This window comes from Theropithecus gelada, chromosome 14, assembly GCF_003255815.1.
Source record: "Theropithecus gelada isolate Dixy chromosome 14, Tgel_1.0, whole genome shotgun sequence".
Lineage (NCBI taxonomy): Eukaryota > Metazoa > Chordata > Mammalia > Primates > Cercopithecidae > Theropithecus > Theropithecus gelada.
In genome coordinates this window covers 103,433,747-103,460,137 of record NC_037682.1, presented here as the reverse complement: position 1 = coordinate 103,460,137, position 26,391 = coordinate 103,433,747, and the positions used below count along the sequence as shown (strand labels likewise).

General features: G+C 39.0%; 1 protein-coding gene across 4 annotated transcripts in view; it reads left to right on the top strand.

Annotated features, from left to right (window-relative positions):
* The window catches only part of ALG9 (ALG9, alpha-1,2-mannosyltransferase), a 90,775-nt gene that overhangs the window by 26,009 nt on the left and 38,375 nt on the right, over positions 1-26,391 (top strand). For 2 of the 4 annotated variants that reach the window (XM_025356351.1, XM_025356353.1), the window contains exons 9-13: positions 4,411-4,533; positions 8,380-8,534; positions 10,497-10,626; positions 11,259-11,406; positions 12,567-12,696. In XM_025356351.1, coding sequence (XP_025212136.1) covers positions 4,411-4,533; positions 8,380-8,534; positions 10,497-10,626; positions 11,259-11,406; positions 12,567-12,696 — 686 coding nt within the window. Of the gene's footprint in view, positions 1-4,410; positions 4,534-8,379; positions 8,539-10,476; positions 10,627-11,258; positions 11,407-12,566; positions 12,697-26,391 lie in introns of all 4 variants that reach the window. The other 2 variants (XM_025356352.1, XM_025356354.1) reach the window with 2 other exon arrangements.

Sequence of the window (26,391 nt, the reverse complement as noted above, 5' to 3'; positions counted from 1 at the left end):
GTAAATGCTAGGGGGATACATTTCTGACAAATGGAATGTCAAATATAGGGACTGCTGAGGCAAAAAGATTGAATATTGAGTTCTTTATAAAAACATTTTTACAGCATTGGTTGGATTTTAGGTAGAAACTATTCACACATGAGCAAGATGATTTCAATCACTCCATTGTGGTTATGATCATATATTTACCCTCTCTGTTGTTCTTGGTTTTCTTTTCTTTTCTTCTTTTTTTTTTTTTTGAGATGGAGTTTCACTCTTGTTGCCCAGGCTAGAGTGCAATGGGGCGACCTTGGCTCCCTGCAGTTCAAGCAATTCTCTTGCCTCAGCCTCCCGAGTAGCTGGGATTACAGGCATGGACCACCAGGCCCAGCTAATTTTATATTTTTCGTAGAGACGGGGTTTCTCCATGTTGGTCAGGCTGGTCATGAACTTCTTGGGGTTTTCAAAGGGACCTTTCTACACTTTCCTGGCTAGGTAGCACGTATTAGTGAGACATTCTAGACTTGAGCTGACACCTTTCATTTGAAGCCGGGGGAAATAAAGGGAGTAAATTTTCAAAGATATTAATTACAGTATCTTCTGATTATTGAGTGCCTACTATGTGTCAGAAGTTATTCACATACCATCTTCTTCTCCTCAAAAAACTCTGAGACAGGCCTTATTTATCTTTATTCCTGGATGAAGAAACTGAGATTGAGATGGTGAGGAATATGCCACATAGTTAAATAAGTAGCAAAAGTGGGATGAGAGTCCAGTGTTGTCTGACTTCAAAGCCCGTGTTCTTTCCACCAAAAACAAGACCCTTAGCAAAAACCCTGGAGTGTGACTACTGAGACTTTACCAGAGAATAAGCTTACAAAAACAGAGCATGAGTTGAGGGTGGCAGAAGATAGGGTCCAATCTATAGAATAGGTGGAAAATTATACCTTTGAAGGTTTGTGCATTTTGGCTTGGAAAGTGATCAGGAGCCCCTAGTGAGCTTGAGTGGCAGAGTGACATGCACACTGGCAAGTTCTCTTTCACATGGGAGCGCCGTACCAGACCCTTTTGTTGAAGAAAGAAGGAGTGTTTGGATAAGGTAAAGAATACTTGGCACTTAGAAAATTTAGAGGATAGACTAGAATTGTGAAGTCTTAGGCAAAACGTCTCTGTGGGGTCGGAGATCAAGAGGTGAAATTTAGTGTTGCAGAAAAGAAAGTGATTGGTCTTGGCACTGATTTTGCCCCTCATAACTTTTCAAGTTCTCAGATGTTGATGTTGGCAAGTATTTTTGTCTGGTGAGTGAAGAGTGGTGCTCTCTGCTGAGGAGTGCACAGGCCTGGAGAAGGCATGGGAATACACTTACAGGAAACGCTCTTGCCTCAGAAAGAACAGTGAGTCTGCTCAGGATGCCACTTTGCAGCTTAGGACAGGATCCCATTGCCTGTTTATATGTTTTATCAACATCTGTCTGATCACTGGATGGAAAGATTCAGACGATACCCACAAATGCCCTCTGTTGGGAGGCCCACAGGTTTCCATAATTGCAGTGGCAGAGGAATAGCCCCAGTGGGGTCTTATCAGTCCTTCTTAGAATTCACTGCCAGCCAGAACTGTTCTAGAGCCTTTGCTCTTCTGTTAATCATCTCTCTTGAACCTTAGTGGCTTTTCCCTCTCAGTGGTACAAATTTGACATTTATAAGGATGACTTACTATGATTTAGTTCCTACAGTTCTATAAAATTATAACTTTGGGAAGTAGTTCTTCTTCGTTCAATCTATGGAGCAGTAAACATTATCCCTTCTTTTAGCTTCTTTGAAAGCTTCCCTTAGCTCATTTGATTGAAAGGACTTGAGGCACTTTCCATAAAGAGGAAGATGGGTGAGTCACCCCCTACAGAGACCCTGCTGCCAGCTTTCCTTCACCTAAACATCTTGTACCAGTTCAGCGCTTAGCTTGTCATTCTGACATGGTTTTTTGCATAGTTCAGCTCTGATGTTTTCTGAGCAGCAGCATTAAATATCTCCCTGGAAAGAGATAAAAGTTTATACCCTTTCCTTTCCTAAGGCAGATGTGTCATCAAGCGGGGGAGGACTCTGGCTGAGAGAAGTCACTCTTTTTGTTCCCTTTTGCCCTTGTTTTTAAGACTGTTGACACTTGAACCTTCTTCACTATTGGCTTATCCCCCAGTTTTTGCCCCATCTTTCAGGGAAATAATAGTCTATTATGAAATATTCACAGCCTAGTTGGAAAATTGATTTATGAGCTCTGAACACATAAAAATGATTGCATTTACCAACTTAATACTTTTGTTTCCTCTTCTCAGAGTACAGTATACCTAGATAAAAAGATAGCTCTAACAGGAAGGTATAGTAAGTTGTGTTAGAGACAAATATTTTCTGGAAGCTAAAGTGCTTTCCTGAAAAAAACAGTCTATATTTGCAAATATCAAAGAGACAAGTGACTCTTCCTATTGGTGCTTAACATCTGCAATAGATAATAGAAAGGATAACTCCCTTTCTGTCTGGTCACTCTATCGTTTTTCTTCACAAGCTCAGATTTCCAGAATCCTGTTAAGAAAAAGGTGAGTCAGAGGTCGCTAGCACTGCCTCCACACTGGTGGTCAGGAGAGGATTGTGCAAAAGCTTACCTCTCTGGAAATTGGATTCTAAAGGGCTCAGTTTAAAAAATGTTGTTAAATTCTAATTAAGATTCAGAGAAGACATTTTTTATTTGAAAATAAAATCATCCATTGGTTTTCTGTAACCCAAATGCATATTTGTAAAGAATACAAGATTAAAATATCCCTAATGAACTGGGCCTGGAATAGGACCTCTGTTCGTGAATAATCTGTATCATTGTATTGAGACAGGAAGGAGTGAGCTTCCCCCAAAAGTGACACACAGTTGAACTTGAACTCTTCCTTAGTGTAACCTCCCTCCCTCTTACTTCTCCCCTAAATGTTTCTAGCATTATGGGTTTGGTTTCTAATCTTATTTTGCTGTGCAAGCTGCAAGAATGTCAGGTTTTTCTGACTATTCCTCTGCCTTCTGATTACCCTTTTAAGCAATGCTGATTGCAGGAAATTGCTATGGTGCAAGGCGGGTGTCACAACACACAGTGATTAAAACCCGCATGTGTCATTCACTGCTTGATTGAAGTAATCATACAGAGGGGAAAAGCAGATGAAAAACCTGCTAAATGTGCAGAGGGGGTCTGCTTCTCATCATTTGGGTGTAAGGATTTTGAGTTCAAGAATAAAAACAAGTGTGAGTGAGGCTTGTGTTTTTAGTGATTTTGCTTCATTCTGAATCCTTAAAGCTTCTGAGCAAGGCCTGGGTCTCTGAACATGATGTAAGAAAAACAGGTTGTTGCTTTTTACTAAACACATGTTGCCCAATGTACGCGACTATAAAATAGTGGTTGAGCATATCAAGGGGAAAGATGCTAGAATGTAAATGGGACAAACAGGTGAAAACAAAATGGGACAGGCCTGAATAGCTCAAAGTAAGTTCCTTATTTTTATTTTTATTTGAGACAGGGTCTCACTCTGTCACCCAGGCTGGAGTGCAGTGGCACAGTCTACTGCAGCCTTAACCTCCTGGGCTCAAGCAGTCCTCCCATCACAGCCTCCCTAGTAGCTGGGATTACAGGCTTGATCCACCACACCCAGCTACCAGCTAAGTTCTTTTATCACTCTTTCCTTTGGTCTGCACGATGTTGAGAGAATAGTTAAATTGAAATGGCAGTTTTATTATTTTAGCCTTTTGTGACTCTAAAGCTATTTAAATTATTTGGTGGTTCTCAAAAGTATTAGTTCCATTTGGGCATAGCAATTTGGGCTAGATATAGTGGTCAGTATAGAAAATACAGTATAGGCCGGGCGCGGTGGCTCACACCTGTAATCCCAGCACTTTGGGAGGCTGAGGCGGGCGGATCACGAGGTCAGGAGATCGAGACCATCCTGGCTAACACAGTGAAACCCCGTCTCTACTAAAAATACAAAAAAATTAGCCGGGCTTAGTGGCGGGTGCCTGTAGTCCCAGCTACTCAGGAGGCTGAGGCAGGAGAATGGTGTGAACCCGGGAGGTGGAGCTTGCAGTGAGCCGAGATCATGCCACTGCACTCCAGCCTGGGCGGCAGAGCGAGACTCCGTCTCAAAAAAAAAAAAAAAAGAAAAGAAAATACAGTATAGAAAATATTTGAAACTTGATTTCTCCCTAAATCCTCATGACCAGTCCCATTCTCTTCCATCTTGTGCTCTTGTGCTGCTTTTGTGTGACTTAGCATGGGAAGAGTGGGCTGTAGAGTCTCATTCCCATGAGACATAGGATCATCAGTGTTACTCAAACAAAGAACATTTTATGTCAAGCACCGTAACAGGTGTTAAAGACATCCACTAATGATTTCTTACCTTTATGTCTCCCTCAGGTACAGAACCCTGGTATTTCTATTTAATTAATGGATTTCTGAATTTCAATGTAGGCTTTGCTTTGGCTCTCCTAGTCCTACCACTGACTTCTCTTATGGAATACTTGCTGCAGAGATTTCATGGTGAGTGGTCTAAGAGATACCATGGTGAGTGGTGTAAGACATACCTTGATACCAGATAGGTGTTTTGGGAGGAAAGAGCAAGTAATGATGTATACCAAGAACTGAAGGAAAATCCTACTTACTTCATTTTCTACATTCTTCCTATGGAAATGGTTGGCTTACTGAATTTTCAGTCTGTATTTGTTGATCTGTTGAACCCTTGTGAAGATTTGGTACATTGGGGCGAATTAAATTGACAGGAGGAAGAGCTTCATTATTGCTTTAAGTGAGGAAGTCAATATAATTTACACAATCACCCAGGGAAGTAAAAATGTTTATAAAATCTCAGAAGGAGGCTGGGTGCGGTGGCTCATGCCTGTAATCCCAGCACTTTGGGAGGCCAAGGCGGTTGGATCACCTGAGGTCAGGAGTTAAAGACCAGCCTGGCCAACGTAGTGAAGCCCCATCTCTACTAAAAATACAAAAATTAGCCAGATGTGGTGGTGGGCGCCTGTAATCCCAGTTACTAGGGAGGCTGAGGCAGGAGAATTGCTTGAACCCAGGAGGCAGAGGTTATAGTGAGCCAAGATCCTGCGCCATTGCACTCCAGCTGGGCGACAAGAGCAAAACTCCATCTCAAAAAAAAAAAAAAAATCTCAGAAGAGAACAAGCCTATCTGAGTTTTCTGTCTTTTAAAGAAGTGTGTATTAACCTGATAGGTTGCTTAAGGTAATCCATGAGATTTTTTCAAACAAAAGTATAAAATCTGAACCATACAGGGATTTCCCCAAATTTGACATTGAAGTACAGGAAGCTTTGGACTTCCTCAGAAGCATGATGCTTTTCTTTGTTCCTTTTTGTTTCTGTGTCTGCCTTATTGGAGAAAGTTTGGTTTGTCATTTGCTTTGCTTGCTCTGATTCTGTAGTGCACAGCTGGTGTTTTCTCAAGTTGTCGTGGCTCTGGATATCTAGTGCCTCTCGTTTCTTTTATGGAAGACAGATTTGAGCAGAAATTCATATGAGGTTTTGAAAAAGATTTAATTTCAGACTTTTCAGTCTGATTTGGATGCCATATGATCAGTTCCCCCATCCCACCTCCATTCTGCTTTTCTACTATTAATGGTTTATAATGAGTTCATTTTATTATAAGAATATTAGAGTAGCCTTCAGAGTCACTTTTTTTGGTGTTAGGACTTTTGTTTTAACATAGCCGTAATGCCATTATCCTAACAAAATTATCAGTAATTTCTTAATACCATCTAATACCCAGTTGATTTCCTAGATTGTCTGAAAAATAGCCTTTTATAGTTAGTTTAAAAGCAGAATCTCAACAAGGGTCACATACTGAATTTCGTGTCTTAAGCTTTTTAAGAAGACCCCCATCTTACTTTTTTTCTTTCAAAGATTTCTTTAAAGAAACCAGGCCATCATCTTGCATAATGTCCCACATTTTAGACTCAGCTGTTTGCTCCCTTGAGGTGTTAACTTATTCCTCTATCCCTTCTATTTCTTAAGGATCACTTTTTCTTTTTTTGAAAATAGCTATTTTTCTGACTATAAAAATAATTTATGATAGCTGGGAGCAGTGGCACGTGCCTATAGTCCCAGCTGCCCGGGAGGCTAAGGTGGGAGGATTGCTTGAGCCCAGGAGTCCGAGACCACTCTGGGCAACATAGTGAGACCTGTGTCTCTGTTTTTAAAAACAATAATAATTATTTATGCTTTTGGAAAATTTGGAAATGCTTGTAAAATCAGTAAAAAACCAGAATATTAAGCTGTTCCCTACAGTATGATAAAAATTTAAGTATAAAAATTGATTTAAAATGCATAAGGTATGCACATATCTACCTAGTAAGAAAACAAACATTTTCTGGTTTTTTCTTTATATTTTAATGGGATTTTTACAATAGAACCAATACCTTTTTAAGAGAAAAAAGACCAGGCACGGTGGCTCATGCCTATAATCCCAGTAGTTCGGGAGGATGAGGTGGAAGGATTGCTTGAACCCAGGAATTCAAGACCAGCCTGGGTGAGAGAGCAAGACCCTGTCACTACAAAAAAATTAAAAAATTGACCGGGCATGATGGTGCACACCTGTAGTCCCAGCTATTTGGGAGGCTGAGATGGGAGGATTGCTTAAGCCTAGGAGGTCAAGGCTACAGTGAGCCATGGTTGCGCCACTACACTCCAGCCTGGGTGACAGAGCGAGACCCTGTCTGAAGAGAAAAAAAAGTCCCCCAAACCATAGAAAATTATAAAGAAGCAGGAAATAAATTACCCATGATTTCATCATATCTAGCTGTGGTTGTGATTTTGTATATTTTATGGAGGACATTTCAAATTTTTTTGCCTTATTAAAAAAAAAGATTACTCGTTAGCCTTTAAGGTACAGAAGAGAAAAGGACCATTTACTTGTGGACAATAAATGGATTTATTTTATTCTAATTAAAAAACCCCACCTTAGACCAGGCACGGTGGCTCACACCTGTAATCCCAGCACTTTGAGAGGCTGAGGCAGATGGATCACCTGAGGTCAGGAGTTCAAGACCAGCACGGCCAACAGTGTGAAACCCCATCTCTACTAAAAATATAGCAGTTAGCCTGGTGTGTTGATGTATGCCTGTAATCCCAGTTACTAAGGAGGCTGAGGCAGGAGAATCTGAACCTGCAAGGTGGAGGTTGCAGTGAGCCAAGATCGTGCCACTGCACTCCAGCCTGGGCGACAGAGAGAGAGACTCCATCTCAAAAAACAAACAAACAAAACCCTCCGCCTTAAAATATACTACCTAGAAAGGTATATATCCTAAATATCTAAATAATCTAATTAATCTAAAATCCCATAATATCTTAGAGCAAAAGTTGAAAAAAAATCTTGTTATTGTAGTTCAAGAATTTTTATCATTCCTAAAGAATTTCTGTGGTGATACTGATAGCCTAGGAATGCTAAATTAGGCATAGCTAAAGAGGGTCTTGATGATAGTCCTGATCTTGTAGCTTACTGTTAACATGGTGGACACCAGGTGGCGCTGTCTATCTACCATTTGCCTGCGTTTGCATTGCTCATTATCGCTCATGTAAACTAAGTAGGAGATGCCTTCACTGTGGGTTGCAGGCTTATCACTCATTGCTCATGTACCTAACCACGGGAACTTTCCAGCAGGTTCTTGGGTTTTCGTGTTCATTATATTCCTTTAATTCTTTCACATGCTTTAAGTACATTTTTGTTCCAATTTGGGGATCTGGAGTGGATGCGTATTGCAAAAAATGGAGAGAAAACAATCACTGAACTTCCTTTAAGAGCATTTTTATGTTTGCTTTGAAGCAAACTCTGTCATTTGTGGCTTGATGAAAACCAGTAATGAGTTTGAGAATCCAACAATTTTTTTTTTCCTTTGATCCATGGCTATTTGAACAGACTGATTGGTGTATAGATAAGAGGATTCATGTATTAAACACAACATCAGAATTAAAAGCCAAGAAATGAATTTATGTTATGTTTTTGGTTAAACTCAGGAACCTTTCGTCTTAGTGGCAAGACTCGTTAAAGGAGACGGCTTTTTTTTTCTTCATCTAACGTGGAATTTATTAAGTTCTATTAGCCATTAACTTTACATTCATTTGTGTCCTAACCAAATCTAGTATTGTGCTTGTTGTTAGAGTTTAGATCTCTTGGGAGAGCTAAGGAGTATATTCCTCTCTCCTTTTGATGCCTTTATTGCGTTGGAGAAAGTGTGAATACAAGATTAGAAACATTTTGTGGAGTGTCCTAGGGCATACTTCCAAATATGAGATCAAGATAACACTGAAACTAAATACATCATTTTGTTCTAATATAATGAAAGATGAATATTTTTCTGTGTCTTGCAGTTCAGAATTTAGGCCACCCATATTGGCTTACTTTGGCTCCAATGTATATTTGGTTTATAATTTTCTTCATCCAGCCTCACAAAGAGGAGAGATTTCTTTTCCCTGTATATCCACTTATATGTCTCTGTGGTGCCGTGGCTCTCTCTGCACTTCAGGTAAGTTTCAGGGAGAAGTATATCTGCCTCATTCTTTTTTACTTATTAAATCATTGCTCACAAAACTTAAGTGCAGATTACAGAATGCTTCCACCTAAGATATTTTATCCATAACATTAAACCTGATATAGATCATATTATTAAAGCTTCTTATATTGATTGCTTAGCTGTTTACCATACTCATATTTGCTGATTACATGTTTGCAGTGTTAATTTGTGTGTTACTTTGCCTCTGTTACCAACAGGAATCCAATTGCAGAATTCCATTCTGTGGCAGAGGTAATGGAACGTCTGCTCTTTGAACTGCTAGATCATAACAAAACTTGCTCGAGAGTTTGGGATCACAGCAGGCAGTTCACAGTATGGGGCACTTTGTAATCCTGGTTGAAAACCTGCCCAGGTCAATTCTCTGGCAGAGCTCATCTTAACTCTGTTTGAACAACTCTGTACTTACGGCTTCAGTACCCTCAGAACCCTGTATTGCCCTCTGCTACCATTTGCAGTTGGCAGAAAAAAAATAATTAGGATGATAGGTTTTTTTCTTAACAGGTTTTTTGAGATATAATTCACAAACCATATAGTTTACCTATTTAAAGGGTATGATTCAGTGGTTTTTAGTCTATTCACAGATGTGTGCAACTGTCACCATAGTCAGTTTTAGATCAAAAAGCCTGTACCCTTTAGCTTTTGTTCCACCATTCCCTTTCCCATATCTCCCCAACCCTAAATAACCATTACTCTACTTTCTATTCCTACAGATTTGCCTATTTTGAACATTTCCTATACATGGAAACATATGATATGTGGTATTTTGTGACTGGCTTCTCTTAACATAATGTTTTCAAGGTTCATCAATATTAGTTGATAGTTTTGAAAAATAATTTTAATTATAAAAGTAATTGAACTTTATTGCAGATAATTTAGGAAGTGGTAAAAGAAAAATTAGTCCCATTAACCTAACAAAAACTCCTCCCAGTATTTTTGTATATCATATACCAAGGTTTGTTATAGTTGTGATAAGTATACATGTAACTTTATAGCCCTTCTAATTTAATATTATAACATTCTCTGTGTTTATCATTTTAGTAGCTGTAGAATATTCTGAGTCAGATATAATATATGACATTATTATGTAATATGTAATACATTGACTTGATTTTGTATAATATAATTATTGGATATAATTCATGGTAGAATTTAGGTTGCTCATTTATTCAGTATTATAAATACTGCTAGGATAAATATCTTCATTTAGATATTTGGATTGATTCCTCAGGATAGATTCCAAAAAATATGAAAAGGGTTCAAACAGATTTATGCCATTTGTTATCTATTGGAAAATTGCTTTCTGAAAGTAGTTTCTGTCTAGAAGGGAAGGAAGGAAGGGAAGAAGTCTGAGTAGAAGGAACTCAAAGACAGCAGAATTCATGCATGCATGTTTATATTATATTCATCTAGTTTGCAGAGTCGTTTAGCATATAATTAAGAGCATGTGCCTAGTGTTCTGTAAGGGGAATGCTTTTTTCTTATTTGGTCATGAGACCTTTTTTTTGATACTAAAAGCTTTTATAAAAACTTTGATAGTAAAGATTAGTACTCATTGTATCAAAAACAAATTGAAATACTTTATATGTCAAAACTACCAAAAAACCATTGCTTAAATACTTAAAAAAATAACTTATTAGGACTATAAATGCTAGAAAAATATTCAAATAATTTTCCTATGCAGCTAGTGAGATTTTATTGTTGGCAAGCCCTCTGCCTGGCCAAGACTGCAGGTAGTCTTAGAGGAGCTGGCTTTTATCTTAGAGTTTGGAGTAGGTACCTCACTGTTTGCAAATGCTCAGATCCCTAATAGAACCTCTTTTTTGGCTTTGCTTTTGATGTTACTGTGATGTCTTGTAATTATGTCTATTCTACAAGTTATATTTTCCTTTATCAGCCAGTTTTCTGTACTTCCAGAAATGTTACCACTTTGTGTTTCAACGATACCGCCTGGAGCACTATACTGTGACGTCGAATTGGCTGGCATTAGGAACTGTCTTCCTGTTTGGGCTTTTGTCGTTTTCTCGCTCTGTGGCACTGTTCAGAGGTAGACCTTCTAAGAATATCTTAACCTACACTGACGAGTCGCTTCCCCTTAGGTTTTACTTGATTCATGATTATATAATACACATTTGGCTTACACTAAGAAGCCATTTCTAAAAAGAGAACCTGTAGACTTAATATTATTGAGTGGGATGTGACTTCTACATCTTAGGATTGAAGAGAAGATTGAGAATTCCTTTTAGTGTGATTAACTGTACATTTTTTGGTCTATTTTTTTTTTCTTTTAATGAATGCTGGTAAATTAAGGAAGCCTTAAACTTAAAATGCAAATATGGGCTAACTTCTGATTATATTCTTTCTTATAATCATTGTTTGGATCCATAATATTAAAATATTAAAATATGCTCAAGGAAAATGAAGTTAAAAAGGAGAAAGAACAAAGAAAGGGGCAAGAAAGCCAATTATTTTTGGCAGAATAGGGCCTCTGCTGTAACCAGGTTCCCAGCTAGAGAGACATTTTATACATGTAGAGCAGGCTTCGTGCTGGAATAGCTGTGGCCCTTCCTGCCTTTTAAATTTCATGTGGCTTAGAGTGTGACATTAATGTGCAGTATAATTAAAGTCAGAATCTCATCTTACTCATCTCTGGCTCTCACTAACTGTTCTCCCTTCCAGGATATCACGGGCCCCTTGATTTGTATCCAGAATTTTACCGAATTGCTACAGATCCAACCATCCACACTGTCCCAGAAGGCAGACCTGTGAATGTCTGTGTAGGAAAAGAGTGGTATCGATTTCCCAGCAGCTTCCTTCTTCCTGATAAGTAAGTTGTCCTTTAATTCCCAGGGTTTTAATGAAGGAGTAAATAGAGTAGTTCTATGTCAGTGTCTTTGAATTTTTGTTTTCTTTTGGAATTTTCACAGACAGTTATTGAATTATTTACCACCTTAGAGAGCTGTGAGGCCTGTGTACTGTGTACCTGCCTCCTGTGTTCATTGGGCTCATTAGACTGAGGGCTGAGTCTAGGTAGCCATTCTTTACTGCCCATAACTGCAGGTGTCTGGGAACTTCTGAAAATGCCCTGGGTCCTAGGCTTATGCCAGTGGCTCTTCCTGGGGATTCATATTTACATTTCTATAATTACCTCATGTTAATCCACTTCTAAAAGCGGTCTAGAAACTCCAGCTAGAAGAGAGAAGACATTTTTGATCCAACAACAGTGAAAGTTCTCCACCATTATATGGACACTGGGGAAGGCTGTGGTTAAAATATCTATACCAGCTTTCTTTATGCTTTCTGTGGTTCTGAGAGTGTAGGCCCTAAAGTTCTTTGCAGGTTGCTTCGTTTGGCCAGAGAAGAGTCCTGTGTAGGTTAAAGGGAAATCTGGTTGAGTCATGTTGCTCCATTTGAGAACTGGCTTCTTTAGCTTAGCTTTACTGGGTAGTAGTTTCTTATGCTTCATAAAGACCCGTGTCAGTCATTAATTATTAAATTAAAACTTGTTTTTTAAGTGTTGACTGTGGCCTTTGCCTTTTACATTTGAAATAGTTTTATAGATAGAGATATGTTTGAGGGTTACTCTGGAACAAAGTATTTCTCCCATAGTGTGTTCTCAGTGCCATATTTCATTCTTTTTCTCTACACCTGATAATTTGCTTTATTTGATAAGTCTCTCTGCCCACATGGTAATTGACAATAAACATTGGCACTTCTCTGGTTTTTTGATGATATGACCATTTGGTTCTGAATTTCACTGCTAACAGTTGGTGAAATGGGTCAAGAGACAGCTAATTGTAAATTTCTCAATGATTTTGGACTGACTTGTGACCTCTGCCTCTATGCTCCCTGGTTGAGGTTTTAGCAGAAATATTTTTTCTTCAAGATAAATGTTTTTCACATGATTTTTTCTGGCTTGCTTGTTTCAAGTACATTTAGCAATATTATCCCCCTGTGTTTTTCTTATTTTCCTTGTGTTTCTGACAGTTGGCAGCTTCAGTTCATTCCATCAGAGTTCAGAGGTCAGTTACCAAAACCTTTTGCAGAAGGACCACTGGCTACCCGGATTGTTCCTACTGACATGAATGACCAGAATCTAGAAGAGCCATCCAGATATGTAAGGGCTACATTCTCTTCTTGCATCTCTGAAAAGAATTCTATGCCTAAAAGTCTATTGGCATGTATATTAGAGCATTGATAAAATGAGAATTTCTTAGAAAGCAATTTTTAAGGCCGGGTGCTGTGGCTCACACCTGTAATCCCAGCACTTTGGGAGACAGAGGTGGGATAATTGCTTGAGTTCAGAAGTTTGAGACCAGCCTGGGCAACACAGCAAGACTGTATCTCTACAAAAAATTAAAAAATAAGCCAGGTGTGGTGGCTTGCGCCTGTAACCCCAGCCATTCAGAAGGCTGAGGCAGGAGGATCACTTGAGCCCAGGAGTTCAAGGCTGCAGTGGGCCATGATTCCACTACTGCACTCCAGCCTGGGCAACAGAGTGAGACCCTGTCTTAGAAAAAACTGATACTTTTAGGGTGAGGGGTATAACAGCTTTTGTTGAAAAAGAGTAAACAGTATCACTTTTATTTTCAAATTAACCTCTTTATTTTCTGTGTAAAATGTAACCTCTTTATTTTCTGAATAATTTAATTTCGAAGCTTTTGGGTAGGCTGGAAGTTTTCCTGTGGTAGAAATTTGAACCATTATTCCAAAACTCATATAATTCCTTGGCCTATTAAAATCCTCCATGGGGAACTTTCAAGTTATCAGGTGGACCTTTGACCTAGCTATTAGTATATGCCAATTTTAACAAATGAACAGTGAAGACTGTTTCCATGGTGAGTGCCAGGGAGCAACCTCTGTCAGGACCATGATCTTCTCCCTACTTGTCTTTACACATTCTGAGATCCCATGCGAATTTTATTTCAGTTCCTTTGAAAGATGACACTTTTGACATTTGATGCCTGTGAAATCTTTGATAATGGAAAAGGTAAGAAGTAATAAACATAATGCCTCTCTCGGGTCACAAAGACAGTGTAAGATCATTGTCTAGAATGATTAGAAAGCACATTTTTTGACAACCTGTCCGTTAAAGAAATATGTGACAGTTTAAAGGTCAGCTATATTTAATTTACATTTTCTTATGTCATAAGCTTAAAATGTAAAATAGCGAGATGTTCAATTCTCTTTTGAAGCAAACCTGCAGCCACATCTGGTCTTTTGTCGCCCAGATTGGAGCTGGTTAGAGTTCCATGGAGACCCTCAGCGTTTATGAGTGAGATTCTTACTGTATGAGCTTTAACTAGAAGCTATGAAAATGGACATCTTAAAGACACAGCCTTGAGCTGTTCCATTGTAAGACAGGCATTTCTACCACATGGTTTATATTGGAGCTTGATTCTTTTAATTTAAGGCTCTGATTCCTGTTACAATGGAAATACCCTTGAGCAGGGCAGACTGTTACGGGTCATTTTAATTTTATCTGCAGATATGAGTCTCCTGAGTGCAGGGCATCACTAGAGATGCTGGGCAGTCAAAGGGTGGGAAAATACACTGTCATAGGGGGACAGTATGAATTCAGTGATGTTATCGGAGCTTTGCTTTAGGAAGAGGTAGTAAAAATGGAGTAGTTAAAAAAAGAGCATAGACTTTAGAGTTGAGTAGGCCTGTATTCAAATCTCATCTCTGTTGCTAAACTTGATAACCTTGGGCAAATTAGTTAGCTTCTCTGTTTAATTTCAGTTTCTATCTGTAAAATGGCACCTACTTTGGAATTGTGATATTTGATACTATATCTCTCTTAGCAGAAATGCAATGTTCTTATGCTTGCACAAGTGTTCTTAATCTCATAATGGTATATTAGACAGATTTGAGGTAAAGAAACCCAATCTCTCCCCTTCCTTCTTTTTATTTTTCCCCATCCTGGTAATTTTATTCCAGTGTGTCCAGACTCATCATTGCCTTTTCCACCCCAGTGACTTCGCTTACAGTGGTAACTGTGCCTGAACCACCCTTGTGTCTCTTCTAACACTGTCAAAATTATCTTCCTCTTTGAAGCGAACTATTTAAGTCCATATTGAGCAGACCTTCCTTTAAGTGTCTTCAGTATTTATGTGTGCAGTTCATTTAGCCATTTAATTATCTTGGTCTGATTTAAGTATTTCTGATATCATATCTTTCCCCATCAAATGTGTGAATGCTATGAAGAGAATGACTGCACTTTGTTGCTTTTGTGTTCACCATAGTGTCTAGGACAGTGTCATATACCCAGTAGTTCACTTTTATGTGCTTTCTCAATGGGTAATGAATATTCATTGTCATTGTGGTAATGTTGTTGAGAGAAAGCTGGCTAGAAAATCTGTAGTGGCCTTTTGCACATTTCTTGTGCTTTTATCACTGGTTGTCTTAGTTATATCATATTTCCATATTCTCTGCTGTCAGACAGTGTTAAATTTGATTAAATGACTCTATATGAGCTTTGCCCAAAAGGTGATGATTTTTCAGAATGCCAATAGGAATCACCAAAATGCTGGCTGATAAAAGCAGGGACAAACAAGTGATTTATGTCTGCTGGGTGGCAGCTGTGTCCAGCCCTTTGAATGCGAGGATTTTTTTGCTTATCTGTGGTGACAGAATCATGAAAATTAGGCATGGACCTTTTTTGTTAGTTCGTCAGCTTTTGTTAGTGATAGTGTATTTTATGTGTGGCCCGAGACAATTCTTCTTCCAGTGTGGCCCGGGGAAGCCAAAAGGTTGGACATCCATAGATAGTGTCTGTCATTGCACCCATCCACATTCCTGAAGATGAGATTTCCTGCAGAGTTGCCTTTGTGCTCTAGTTTCAGTGATTTTCCTTCATGGGGGTCAGGGGTGGGGTGTTCTCCAAATCCAGTCTACTCACCTTTGACCCTTTGGAAGTAGCAGGGATGTTTGCTGGCTTACTACTCTGTTTTTCATCATCCACTTGACTCTCATTCTGGCTTACTATTCATTCTACATGAACTATGATAAGGGATTTACCTCTTTCAGTTAACTGTTTAAAAAGATATTTGTTTTCCTGTGATAGTAAAAGTAATATATATTCATCGTAAAATAATGAAAGTTATAGACAAGAAAAAAATCAATCTGTCATCTCATTACCCAGGTATTACTACTGTTGCCATTTTGGTGTTTCTTTCCTTTCACTTTTTCCCCTTTGCATAGATATGTGCATTTGTATGTAAACAAAAGTCACAATTATTTTTTAAAGGGTGTTACATTTAATTGTTTAAGAAATAGTGCCAGGATCATGACTGTAATGCCCATGACTTTGCTCCATGTATAGAAGGACATGTCGTACAATGCTTATGTTTGTTACTTTTGGCATAAGTCCTGGTTTTTTGTCCAGGTTTATTCAAGAAGACAAAACAATGACATTCTCTATCTTTCTTGTGCATGCTAAATAGCAGCATTATTTTTACCTGCCCTTTAGCTCTGAGTGGCAGGTTTTAGCCAGGCTTTGGCTTCTGTGCTAAGTCCTCCAGCCTGTCCTGTTTCTATTCTGCATGGAAACGAGGAAAGATGTATGACTTTTTTTATTTCACTATTTTCTTTACCTCTGGGCTAATCAATAATTAGGAGTGAATAAGTGTAAAGGTTCTGTGGTTTGTACTGTACCATTATAACTATATTGCAGAAATAATGTTTTTGCTGCGTAGTTTTTCATGGTCAGTATTGAGTAGCTACTGACTATCTCATTATTGAACAGGAAGCATTTACAGGGGTACATGCCAAGATTGCCAAGATTTTCTGCCAGAATCAAGGTCTAAATTTGGAAGATACATTCAGTGTCCCCTCTTTAGTTCTTGAAAAATTCAAATTTTTGTTCACTATTTCAAGGTAAATGGTACACTTCCAGCTCCAAATCTGGTATATGATTTAGGAGCTGCCTAGTCAGTGGATGAAACCTTGGAGGAAAAAACAGCTCTTCAGGAGACAGCTTACAGAAAAAGACTTTTTTCTGACTTTAATGCTTAAGCCGACTTGCTGAAGTTTTCCTGTTTTCTTTCTTTTTTAAGAGACTGTATCTTGTTCTGTCACCCAGGCTGGAGTGCAGTGGTGCCATCATAGCTCACTGTAACCTCAAATTCTTGGGTTCAAGCGATCCTCCCACTTGAAGCTTCTGAGTAGCTAGGACTACAGGCATGCATCACCATGCACAGTTAATAGTTTTATTTTTTCTAGAAACAAAGTCTTGCTGTGTTGTCCAGGCTGGTCTCAAGCGATCCTATTGTTTTGCCCTCTCAAAGAGCTGGGATTATAGGCATGAGCCACCGTGCCTGTCCTCCATCTGTTATCCTTGAAAACATAGATTGGTCACTGATTTTTTTCCTAAGCAGTAATATAGTCAGTTCTACTACAATAAGATATAAAATTACAAAAAATTATTATGCAGTAAAAACCACAAAGCTTGTTGGGAAAACGGAGTTAGGGACATGATACTTAAAAAACTTTGTCAGTTGAAAAAGAGATTAGGCCAGGCGCGATGGCTCACGCCTGTAATTCCAACACTTTGGGAGGCCGAGGCGGGTGGATCACGAGGTCAGGAGATCGAGACCATCCTGGCTAACACAGTGAAACCCCATCTCTACTAAAAGTACAAAAAATTAGCCGGGCGTGGTGGCAGGCACCTGTAGTCCCAGCTACTCAGGAGGCTGAGGCAAGAGAATGGCGTGAACCCAGGAGGTGGAGCTTGTAGTGAGCCGAGATCTTGCCACTGCACTCTAGCCTGGGCAACAGTGCAAGACTCCATCTCAGAAAAAAAAAAACAAAAAGATATTAAAAATTAGCCATGCATGATGGCTCATGCCTATAATTCTAGTACTTTGGGAGGCTGAGGCAGGAGGATAGCTTGAGGCCAGGAGTTTGAGACAACATAGGGTGATTCCATCTCTACAAAAATAAATAAATAAATTAGCTAGGTATGGTGGCTCATGCCTGTAGTCCTAACTACTCAAAGGCTGAGGTAGGAGGATTGCTTGAGCCCAGGAGTTTGAGGCTACAGTGAGCTACAATCATGCCACTACACTCCAGCCTGGACAACATAGCAAGACCCTGCCTCTGAAAAAAATAAAAATTAAAAAAAGATTAAAAATGGTAGCATGATTTTACATCTGTTACATGGTTAAAAGTGCATAAATACTACAATAAATGTGGCAGTTTACTTTGCAGAAGACTTGAAGTTTCTTTGTGGCCTGGCATTGGAAGGATTGCAGCTTGTAGTAGTAAAAGGATTATATGAAATCTTAACAAAAGTTATAATAGCAAAGGTGAACGGGTGGATGTGGCTTATAACACAGTGAACTGAGAAAGCCGGTGGATATATTTGTGTGTGTATGCACTATGTGTATTCCTATGCTGATTGGTTCCACTGAGTGTACTTGTCTGCATTCACCTAGTGTTTCCTGTGAATTAAATGACATAATCAAATGCAAAAATTAAATTATGCTCAAAGTGTTCCCTAATATATCCCTTGTGTTGGAAAAAAATTTGCATTTTCAAAACTAGTATTAGAACAGAATTGACTATATATCAGTCAAAACATTCTTTATTTCATTCTTCTTTATCCTTGCTTTTCCAATTTAACCAGTAAAAAGAATCTTAGATTAGAAAGGAACTTAAAATATAGTCTGTGATCTTTTTATTTTATAGGTGAAAGAACTGAGATCTAGAGAGATTATAACTTGATAAAGATTAGTCCTAGGATAAAAGTCTTGGTTTCAGGATTCTTCAATATTATTTCATACTGCCTCTTTCTTGTTTTTGTGTGATAGTCATTCTTTGATGTTACAAGGCCAAATAGACATTAAGTAGCTGAGCATTACTTTCTGTTTGTTTTGTTTTGTTTTTTAGAGGCAGAGTCTCACTCTGTCACCCAGGCTGGAGTGCAGTGTCATCATCATAGCTTACTGTAGCCACAAACTCCTGGGCTCAATCGATCTTCCCACCTCAGCCTCCTGAGTAGCTGGGACTACAGATGCTATAATGACCCTGTCTCTACAAAGAATTTGGCTGGGCATGGTGGCTCACGCCTGTAATCTCAGCACTTTGGGAGGTGGGTGGATCACCTGAGGTCAGGAGTTCAAGATCAGCTTGGCCAACATGGTGAAACTCTGTCTCTACTAAAAATACAAAAATTAGCTGGGCATGGTGATATCCACCTGTAATCCCAGCTACTTAGGAGGCTGAGGCAGGAGAATCGCTTGAACCTGGGAGGCGGAGGTTGCAGTGAGCTGAGATGGCGCCACTGCACTCCAGCCTGGGTGACAGAGCGAGACTCTGTTTAAAAAAAAAAAAAAAATTAAATTAGCCACTACCCCTAGCTAATTTTTAAATTTTTTTTGTAGAGAGAGGGCCTCACTCTCTTGCCCAGGCTGGTTTCAAATTCCAGGCTTCAAGTGATCCTCCTGCCTTGGCCTCCCAAAGTGGTGGGATTACAGGTGTGAGCCACTGTGCCCAACTCATTACTTTTTTAAAAAATTACTTTCCATTTCTAGTTTTTATGTGACGGGTACTTTAAGTAGTAAATATCATGTTTAACAGTGAATAAAAATGATCAGAATTTCCCTCTGACACTCTTTCCTTTCTTCTCTTTTTCTTCCTTTCTCTCATTTTTTCCTTTCTCCTGCCCTTTTTGGAAGTCCTTGTTGGAGGAAAAAATAACTTGCCCTATTTGTTTCCTCACGAATTGTTACCAGTCTTGGGTATCAAGGCAAGCAGATTCAAACTGCTATAATATATACAGTGCAATTAGATTAGAATCTACTAAGAATTTAATTGAAGAATGTTCAAAATACTTCTTTAAAATTAATTTTTTAGTATCCATTATGTTGGCATTTAGAAATTAATGTGCCCGTGATCTATAATGATTGAATGAACAAAAATTTTTACCTGTGAGTTTAGATTTTTACAGTGCAATAAATTTTTACTTGTGAGTTTAAAGGTTCAATCAACAAATATGTATTTAGCAAGGCTATATGAGAGACAAAAAACTAAGACAGTCTGTGGCTCTGGAGGACAACTACTTTTTAAAATTTAACTGGAGCATATCTAAAAGAGGAAATGAAAAGACAGAAAAATACTTGAAATTTTTCCCTTTCAGATGTTTTCTCCCAGGCTTCCATGTCCTTATTTCAATAAAGGAAATATCATGGGAGGGTATTGATGATTGGCCACATGATAGTGGCAAGAGCATTGACTGGAAGTTAGGAGAGTCTGTGATTCTTCTCTGGAATCAAGCGAAGTGTATTTTCCTTTTAAATGACTGGGAATTTCTAAGACCATTGACATTTCTTTGGACACCTTTCCAATTTGCTGAAACTACACCTGAAATCCAATTGGAGTGTTTATATTTTAGCTTATCCCATTATCGGGAGAAACCCACCCCCGATATTCAACGTGGGTCCTTTTCTATCTTCCCTAAGTGTTGGCTGGTCTGAGAAATAAAGGGAAAGAGTACAAAAGAGAGAAATTTTAAAGCTGGGTGTCTGGGGGAGACATCACATGTCGGCAGGTTCCGTGATGCCCCCCAAGCTGCTAAACCAGCAAGTTTTTATTAGTGATTTTCAAAGGGGAGGGAGTGTACGAATAGGGTGTGGGTCACAAAGATCGCATGCTTCACAAGGTAATAAAATATCACAAGGCAAATGGAGGCAGGGTGAGATCACAGGACTGGGGAGAAATTAAAATTGCTAATGAAGTTTCAGGCACACATTATCATTGATAACATTTAATCAGGTGACAGGGTTTGAGAGCAGACAACCAGTCTGACCAAAATTTATTAGGTGGGAATTTCCTCGTCCTAATAAGCCTGGGAGCGCTATGGGAGACCGGGGCTTATTTCATCCCTTATCTACAACCATAAGACAGATGTTCCCAAAGCAGCCATTTCAGAGGCCTCCCCTTAGGAACACATTCTCTTTCTCAGGGATGTTCCTTTCTGAGAAAAAGAATTCAGCGATATTTCTCCTATTTGCTTTTGAAAGAAGGTAAATATGGCTCTGTTTCGCCCGGCCCGCAGGCAGCCAGACTTTAAGATTATCTTTCTTGTTCCCTGAACATTGTGGTTATCCTGTTCTTTTTTCAAGGTGCCCAGATTTCATATTGTTTAAACAATTTGTGCAGTTAATGCAATCATCACAGGATTCTGAGGCGACATTCCTCCTCAGTTTATGAATATGATGGGATTAAGAGATTAAGGCAAAGACAGGCATAGGAAATCACAAGAGTATTGATTGGGGAAGTGATAAGTGTCCGTGAAATTTTCACAATTTATGTTCAGAGATTACAGTAAAGACAGGTATAAGAAATTATGAAAGTGGCTGGGCGCGGTGGCTCAAGCCTGTAATCCCAGCACTTTGGGAGGCCAAGATGGGCGGATCACGAGGTCAGGAGATTGAGACCATCCTGGCTAACACAGTGAAACCCCGTCTCTACTAAAAAATACAAAAAACTAGCCGGGCGAGGTGGCGGGCGCCTGTAGTCCCAGCTACTCGGGAGGCTGAGGCAGGAGAATGGCATAAATCCGGGAGGCGGAGCTTGCAGTGAGCCGAGATCCGGCCACTGCACTCCAGCCTGGGTGACGGAGCGAGACAAAAAAAGAAATTATGAAAGTATTAATTTGGGAAACTAATAAATGTCCATGAAATCTTCACAATTTATGTTCTTCTGCCATGTCTTCAGCTGGTCCCTCCATTCGGGATCCCTGACTTCCCGCAACATCCCATTACCTATTTTCCTGTGAAATATTTTATGGCAGCACAGTTTACCTTGAGACATGTGTCCTGAGCCGGGGCCCTCATGACTAGAGATGAAAGTCTACATGCTGCTTCTGTCCTGAAAGAGATGAGTCCTGTTAGAGGCTTACTCTGCGCTGTGTCCTACTCCAAGATTGTGATGCTGGTGTTTGAGAGTCGAGATGATGTCACTGAAGACTGCAACCCTGACAAAGTTTCTGTTACAGCTGTTGAGGAAAAGCTGTGACAATATTTATTACTACCCAGCTCTCCTTAGCTCACTCCTCCCCCGACAAAATACATACCTTTTATTATTGGGATCTCAACCTCTGTTTCAGGCCTTTTATTTCCTTTGAGAATATGTAGTTTTGTTTACATCTGGAGTGGTATTAAATTGTTATCCTTAACATATGCTTGTTGATAAGATGTAAACAATGTGATATTGATGATTGATAAATTGGCTTGAATTCCCGCACTATTACCTTTTTTTCTTTTGCTTTAGAGGTGCTTATTTGTTCTTCTCTATAGCTTCTAGTGGGTTGAAACAGAAAGAAGTCACATTTCTTTCAAAATGAGTCTTAAATGCTTGTGTTTTACAAAATTTTAAATTAAGCCATATTTTTAGCTTCGACAGCTGGTTGATATGTAGCCTGTGACTAATGAAATGAAACACATTTTTGTTTCATGATCATGTGTTAATGTCACCCTACAATTTTGTTATTTTTGATGCAAGAAAGAATGATTAAATCTGAAGAAACAAAAAAAAAAAAGGGCTCTTTGGTTATACTTTAAGGCAGATTTAAATCCAGTCTTTTGATTTTTGAATTGTAGATGATGTGGTTATGATCTCAGATTTTGCAGTGCGAGATATTTATAAAATTGAGAGAATAAATTTATTCTCTCTGGTTGTAATTCAAGTCATGTTACTTTAGCTTTTAGACCTATGGGGCAGTAGATACTTGGTGTTTTCAGGGATATAAACTGAGGACTCTCAAGCTAAAAATAGTCACAGTGAAACAATATATATAGCATGATCCAGATCTTGTAAAAAAAAAAATCAGTATCTGCAGAGAAGTTCTGGGATATACACTAACAGGCTGATGGTGATTTTCTTTGGGTGGGAGGACTATAAGTGATTTTTAAAGTCTTTTTTTGTAATAAATAATGTTTTAATTTCATCATGGAAAAAAAAAATAACCATAATGGGGGCTGTCACTGTGAAATCTTTGATACCTCTACCAAGAAGATCTGTGGTGGACTTGAGCAACGTTCAGTGTGTTTTCAGTTGACCTCGAGTTTTTCTTCCTTGAACATAAGGACTTTCAACTCAAAATTGGAAGATAAGTTTTCTATCAAGTAATTTTTCCCTCTTAGCCTTCGGGCCTCTTCTTAAGTCATTTAGTCATATTTACTACTGTCTTCGCTACTCTTTCCACAAATTATATCTTGATTACTTCAAAAAAATAGATGTGGTTCACTGATTTACAAGCTCCGAGGAACACTTTTTTTTAGAAACCTAGTACTAAAGAGGATGCCGCAGTGTATAAGGCAAGTAGGTTATTAAACTCTTCCAGGCAGAAGTGAATTAAGGAATTAAATAAAAATTTAAATAAAGTTGATTTTCCTGTTGTTGGGGTTTGGACAGAAAGCCTTGTCTGTCCCGTAAGCATGCTCAAGACTATCCATTGGCAGCATAATTCAAACAGTTTTGAATCACTGGCTCAAGAAGACAATGATCTATAAATATTATCAGCACAATCATGTTCATCTCCTATCTTTTTTTTTTTTGAGACGGTGTCTTGCTGTGTCACCCAGGCTGGAGTGCAGTGCCGCAGTCTCGGCTCACTGCAACCTCCACCTCTCTGGTTCAAACAATTCCCCTGCCTCAGCCTCCCGAGTAGCTGGGGTTACAGGCGCACACCACCACGCCTGGCTAATTTTTTTGTATTTTTAGTAGAGACAGGGTTTCGCCTTGTTGGCCAGACTGATTTCAAATGCCTGACCTCAGGCATTCCGCCCGCCTTGGCCTCCCAAAGTGCTGGGATTACAGACGTGAACCACCACGCCCAGCCATTTTTTATTTTTTGTAGAGACAGTGTCTGGCAATGTTGCCCAGGGTGGTCTCAAACTCCTAAACTGAAGAGATCCTCCCACCTTGACCTCTCAAAGTGTTGGGATTACAGGCATGAGCCACTGCGCCTGGCTGCATATATTATTTTTATTTTTATTTTTATTTTTATTTTTTGAGATGGAGTTTTGCTCTTGTTGGCCAGGCTGGAGTGCAATGGTGTGATCTCAGCTCACCGCAACGTCCGCCTCCCGAGTTCAAGCGATTCTCCTGCCTCAGCTTCCTGAGTAGCTGGGATTTCAGGCATGCGCCACCATGCCCGACTAATTTTGTATTTTTAGTACAAACGGGGTTTCTCCATGTTGGTCAGGCTGGTCTCAAACTCCCGACCTCAGGTGATCTGCCCACCTCAGCCTCCCAAAGTGCTGGGATTACAGGGGTGAGTCACCTCGCCTGGCTGCATATATTATTTTGATAAACCTAAAGGTGAATTTAGAAAAGGACATGAATCTTGCCCTCAGAATCTAGTAGAATAAACAAACTTAAAATATTATTAAACGGTGTACTGAGTGCCATAATGTGCATAGGGAAGGTAAGAGAACTCTTGCTACTTCAGCCTCACGTAAGAGGTAGCATAGGAATTGAGTCTTAGAGGCTGATTAAGAATTTTCTGGCAGAGGAAGGGGAAATTGACATTCCAGTCAGAAGGAACAGCTTATGCAAAGACTTGAAGTATGAAAGAACATTAAATATTTAGGAGAAATTAAATGGCTTGAGGTTTCTAGATTTTAGTTAATTGAGCAGAAGCATTTCTCATTTCTTCTCTGTTTCATTGTTCTCACATATTTATGTATGTGACTGCGTTCTCTGGCAAATTTTACATTTGTTTAAAAACAAGGGTTCATGTTTTTCATTAATCTTTGAAACCTTCACAGTGCCTGACATAGGGATTATACATAGCAGGTGATTTTTTAAAATTTAAGTGAAATACCCAAGTAGCCCTTCATTTAGTCCCTTTGAACTAAAGAGAGGCCTCCCCAAACCTTGTTAATAGTAGAAATTTGGACCAATTAGGACTCAACACTACCATTTTTCTTTCTTTTCTTTTTTTTTTTTTTTTGAGACAGAGTCTCACTCTGTGCCCAGGCTGGAGTGCAGTGGCAAGATCTTGGCTCACTGCAAGCTCCGCCTCCCGGGTCTATGCCATTCTCCTGCCTCAGCCTCCTGAGTAGCTGGGACTACAGGCACCCGCTACCACACCCGGCTAACGTTTTGTATTTTTAGTAGAGATGGGGTTTCACCATGTTAGCCAGGATGGTCTCGATCTCCTGACCTTGTGATCTGCCTGCCTCCTCCTTCCAAAGTGCTGGGATTACAGGAATGAGCCACTGCACCCAGCCACTACCATTTTTCAAGATTGTTTATATTCCTGTAAGAGTACCAGGTTACAAGCACCTGAAGAACAGGGATCATGTCTAGCTTTCTCCTGTCGTTTGTTTCTAACGTAAATTGACAAAGGTTTGTATTTGGCAGATTTGTGTCCTAACTGGTTCCCTATCAAGTTTGATATGTTGCAGGAAGATGGAATACTTTTCTTTTAGCTGTGATAGGTCTATTTCACACAGATGTTTCTGAATTCTCTGTTCAGGGTCATTTATGGAAACGAATTCAAAGCCTGGGAGCCATGCCTCCCTCATGCAACTTAATAAAATTTCATACGTTGATGCAAATATTAACCTGGGTAGAACTTTATCTATTGAATTTATGTTCTTCTGAATGAGTGATGAAAAGAATTGTGAAGAGGTTTGCGTTTAAAAAGACATTCCCTCTTCTTAGATTGTAAAGTATATAGCAAGAACTGATAATAATGCAAACTAACTGATTAAGCACAGAAATTATGATAGGAAAAGATTTTATAAGCATGTTTTGCCAACTCTGGATAATTGAAAATTAACTTCCCATTACTTTTTATTTATGCTTTGGTATAATGGCTTTATTCTGTTGGCTGGGTGAATGCCATTTAAAGTTCATACATCTGATATTGTCCATCATAAGTTGGAAGCTCCTAAAGGGAAGATATCTATCCATTTATTTGTCTTCCTCTGGTCCCCTTTTAAACTGTAATAACAATACACAACCCGTAAAGAAAAAAATGGAGACTTTGACAAAAATGGTGACTATTTGTATATATGTCGACTTAACTCTATAAGTAGAAATTCTCTAAACTTTGTGTGATTTTTCTTTTGTTTCCTAATTTAGTACTTAATAGGACTTTCTTGATGGCAGTGATCGTGACTTTAGTCATAAATACTAATGAATTTCATTCTATATCATAGATGCATTCTTAAAATATTTTATATACACTGATATTTCAAAAGTCCGATTTATGAAAGAAACCCAGAATTTGTTATTGTGAAACGAAAGAAAGCAAGCAGTCTCCCATGATTTCTTAGATTTCTAAATCTGCATTTTTGTATAAAGTAGCTTGTTTATTTTGAGACATGTTGTTGAGAACTAAGAGATAATCACCCAGTTGGGCTTTACTGAGTTGCAGTACCACCATCCTGGGTGTTCACCCTTATGTACTAGTTTCACAAGGGGGACAAATAGTTTCATTTCATGTAACACCTCTCATCAGTTGGTAGTGGCTCACTGGAGCCTGGGATGAAAGAGCATGATGACATTGAATCCAAGCTCAGTGGAAGGGTGCCACAATTGATTGGTGATGTCTAATATGAACAGTGGGAAAGGAAACAACAGCTGGAGCTTTCTGTATTTGCCATCACCTAACTTCAGGATAGATCTGTGTGGTGATCTAGGCTCTGTAGATAAGACATGTGACCTGTTCCCAAATCAGACTTTTTATATTGGTAAAGCACTTAGAGATGAAGAAGCACTGTAAAAATTTAGAATTTTTCAGGCACGTAAGCCCACAAAATTTCTTTTTTTTTTTTTTTTTTTTTTTTTTTTT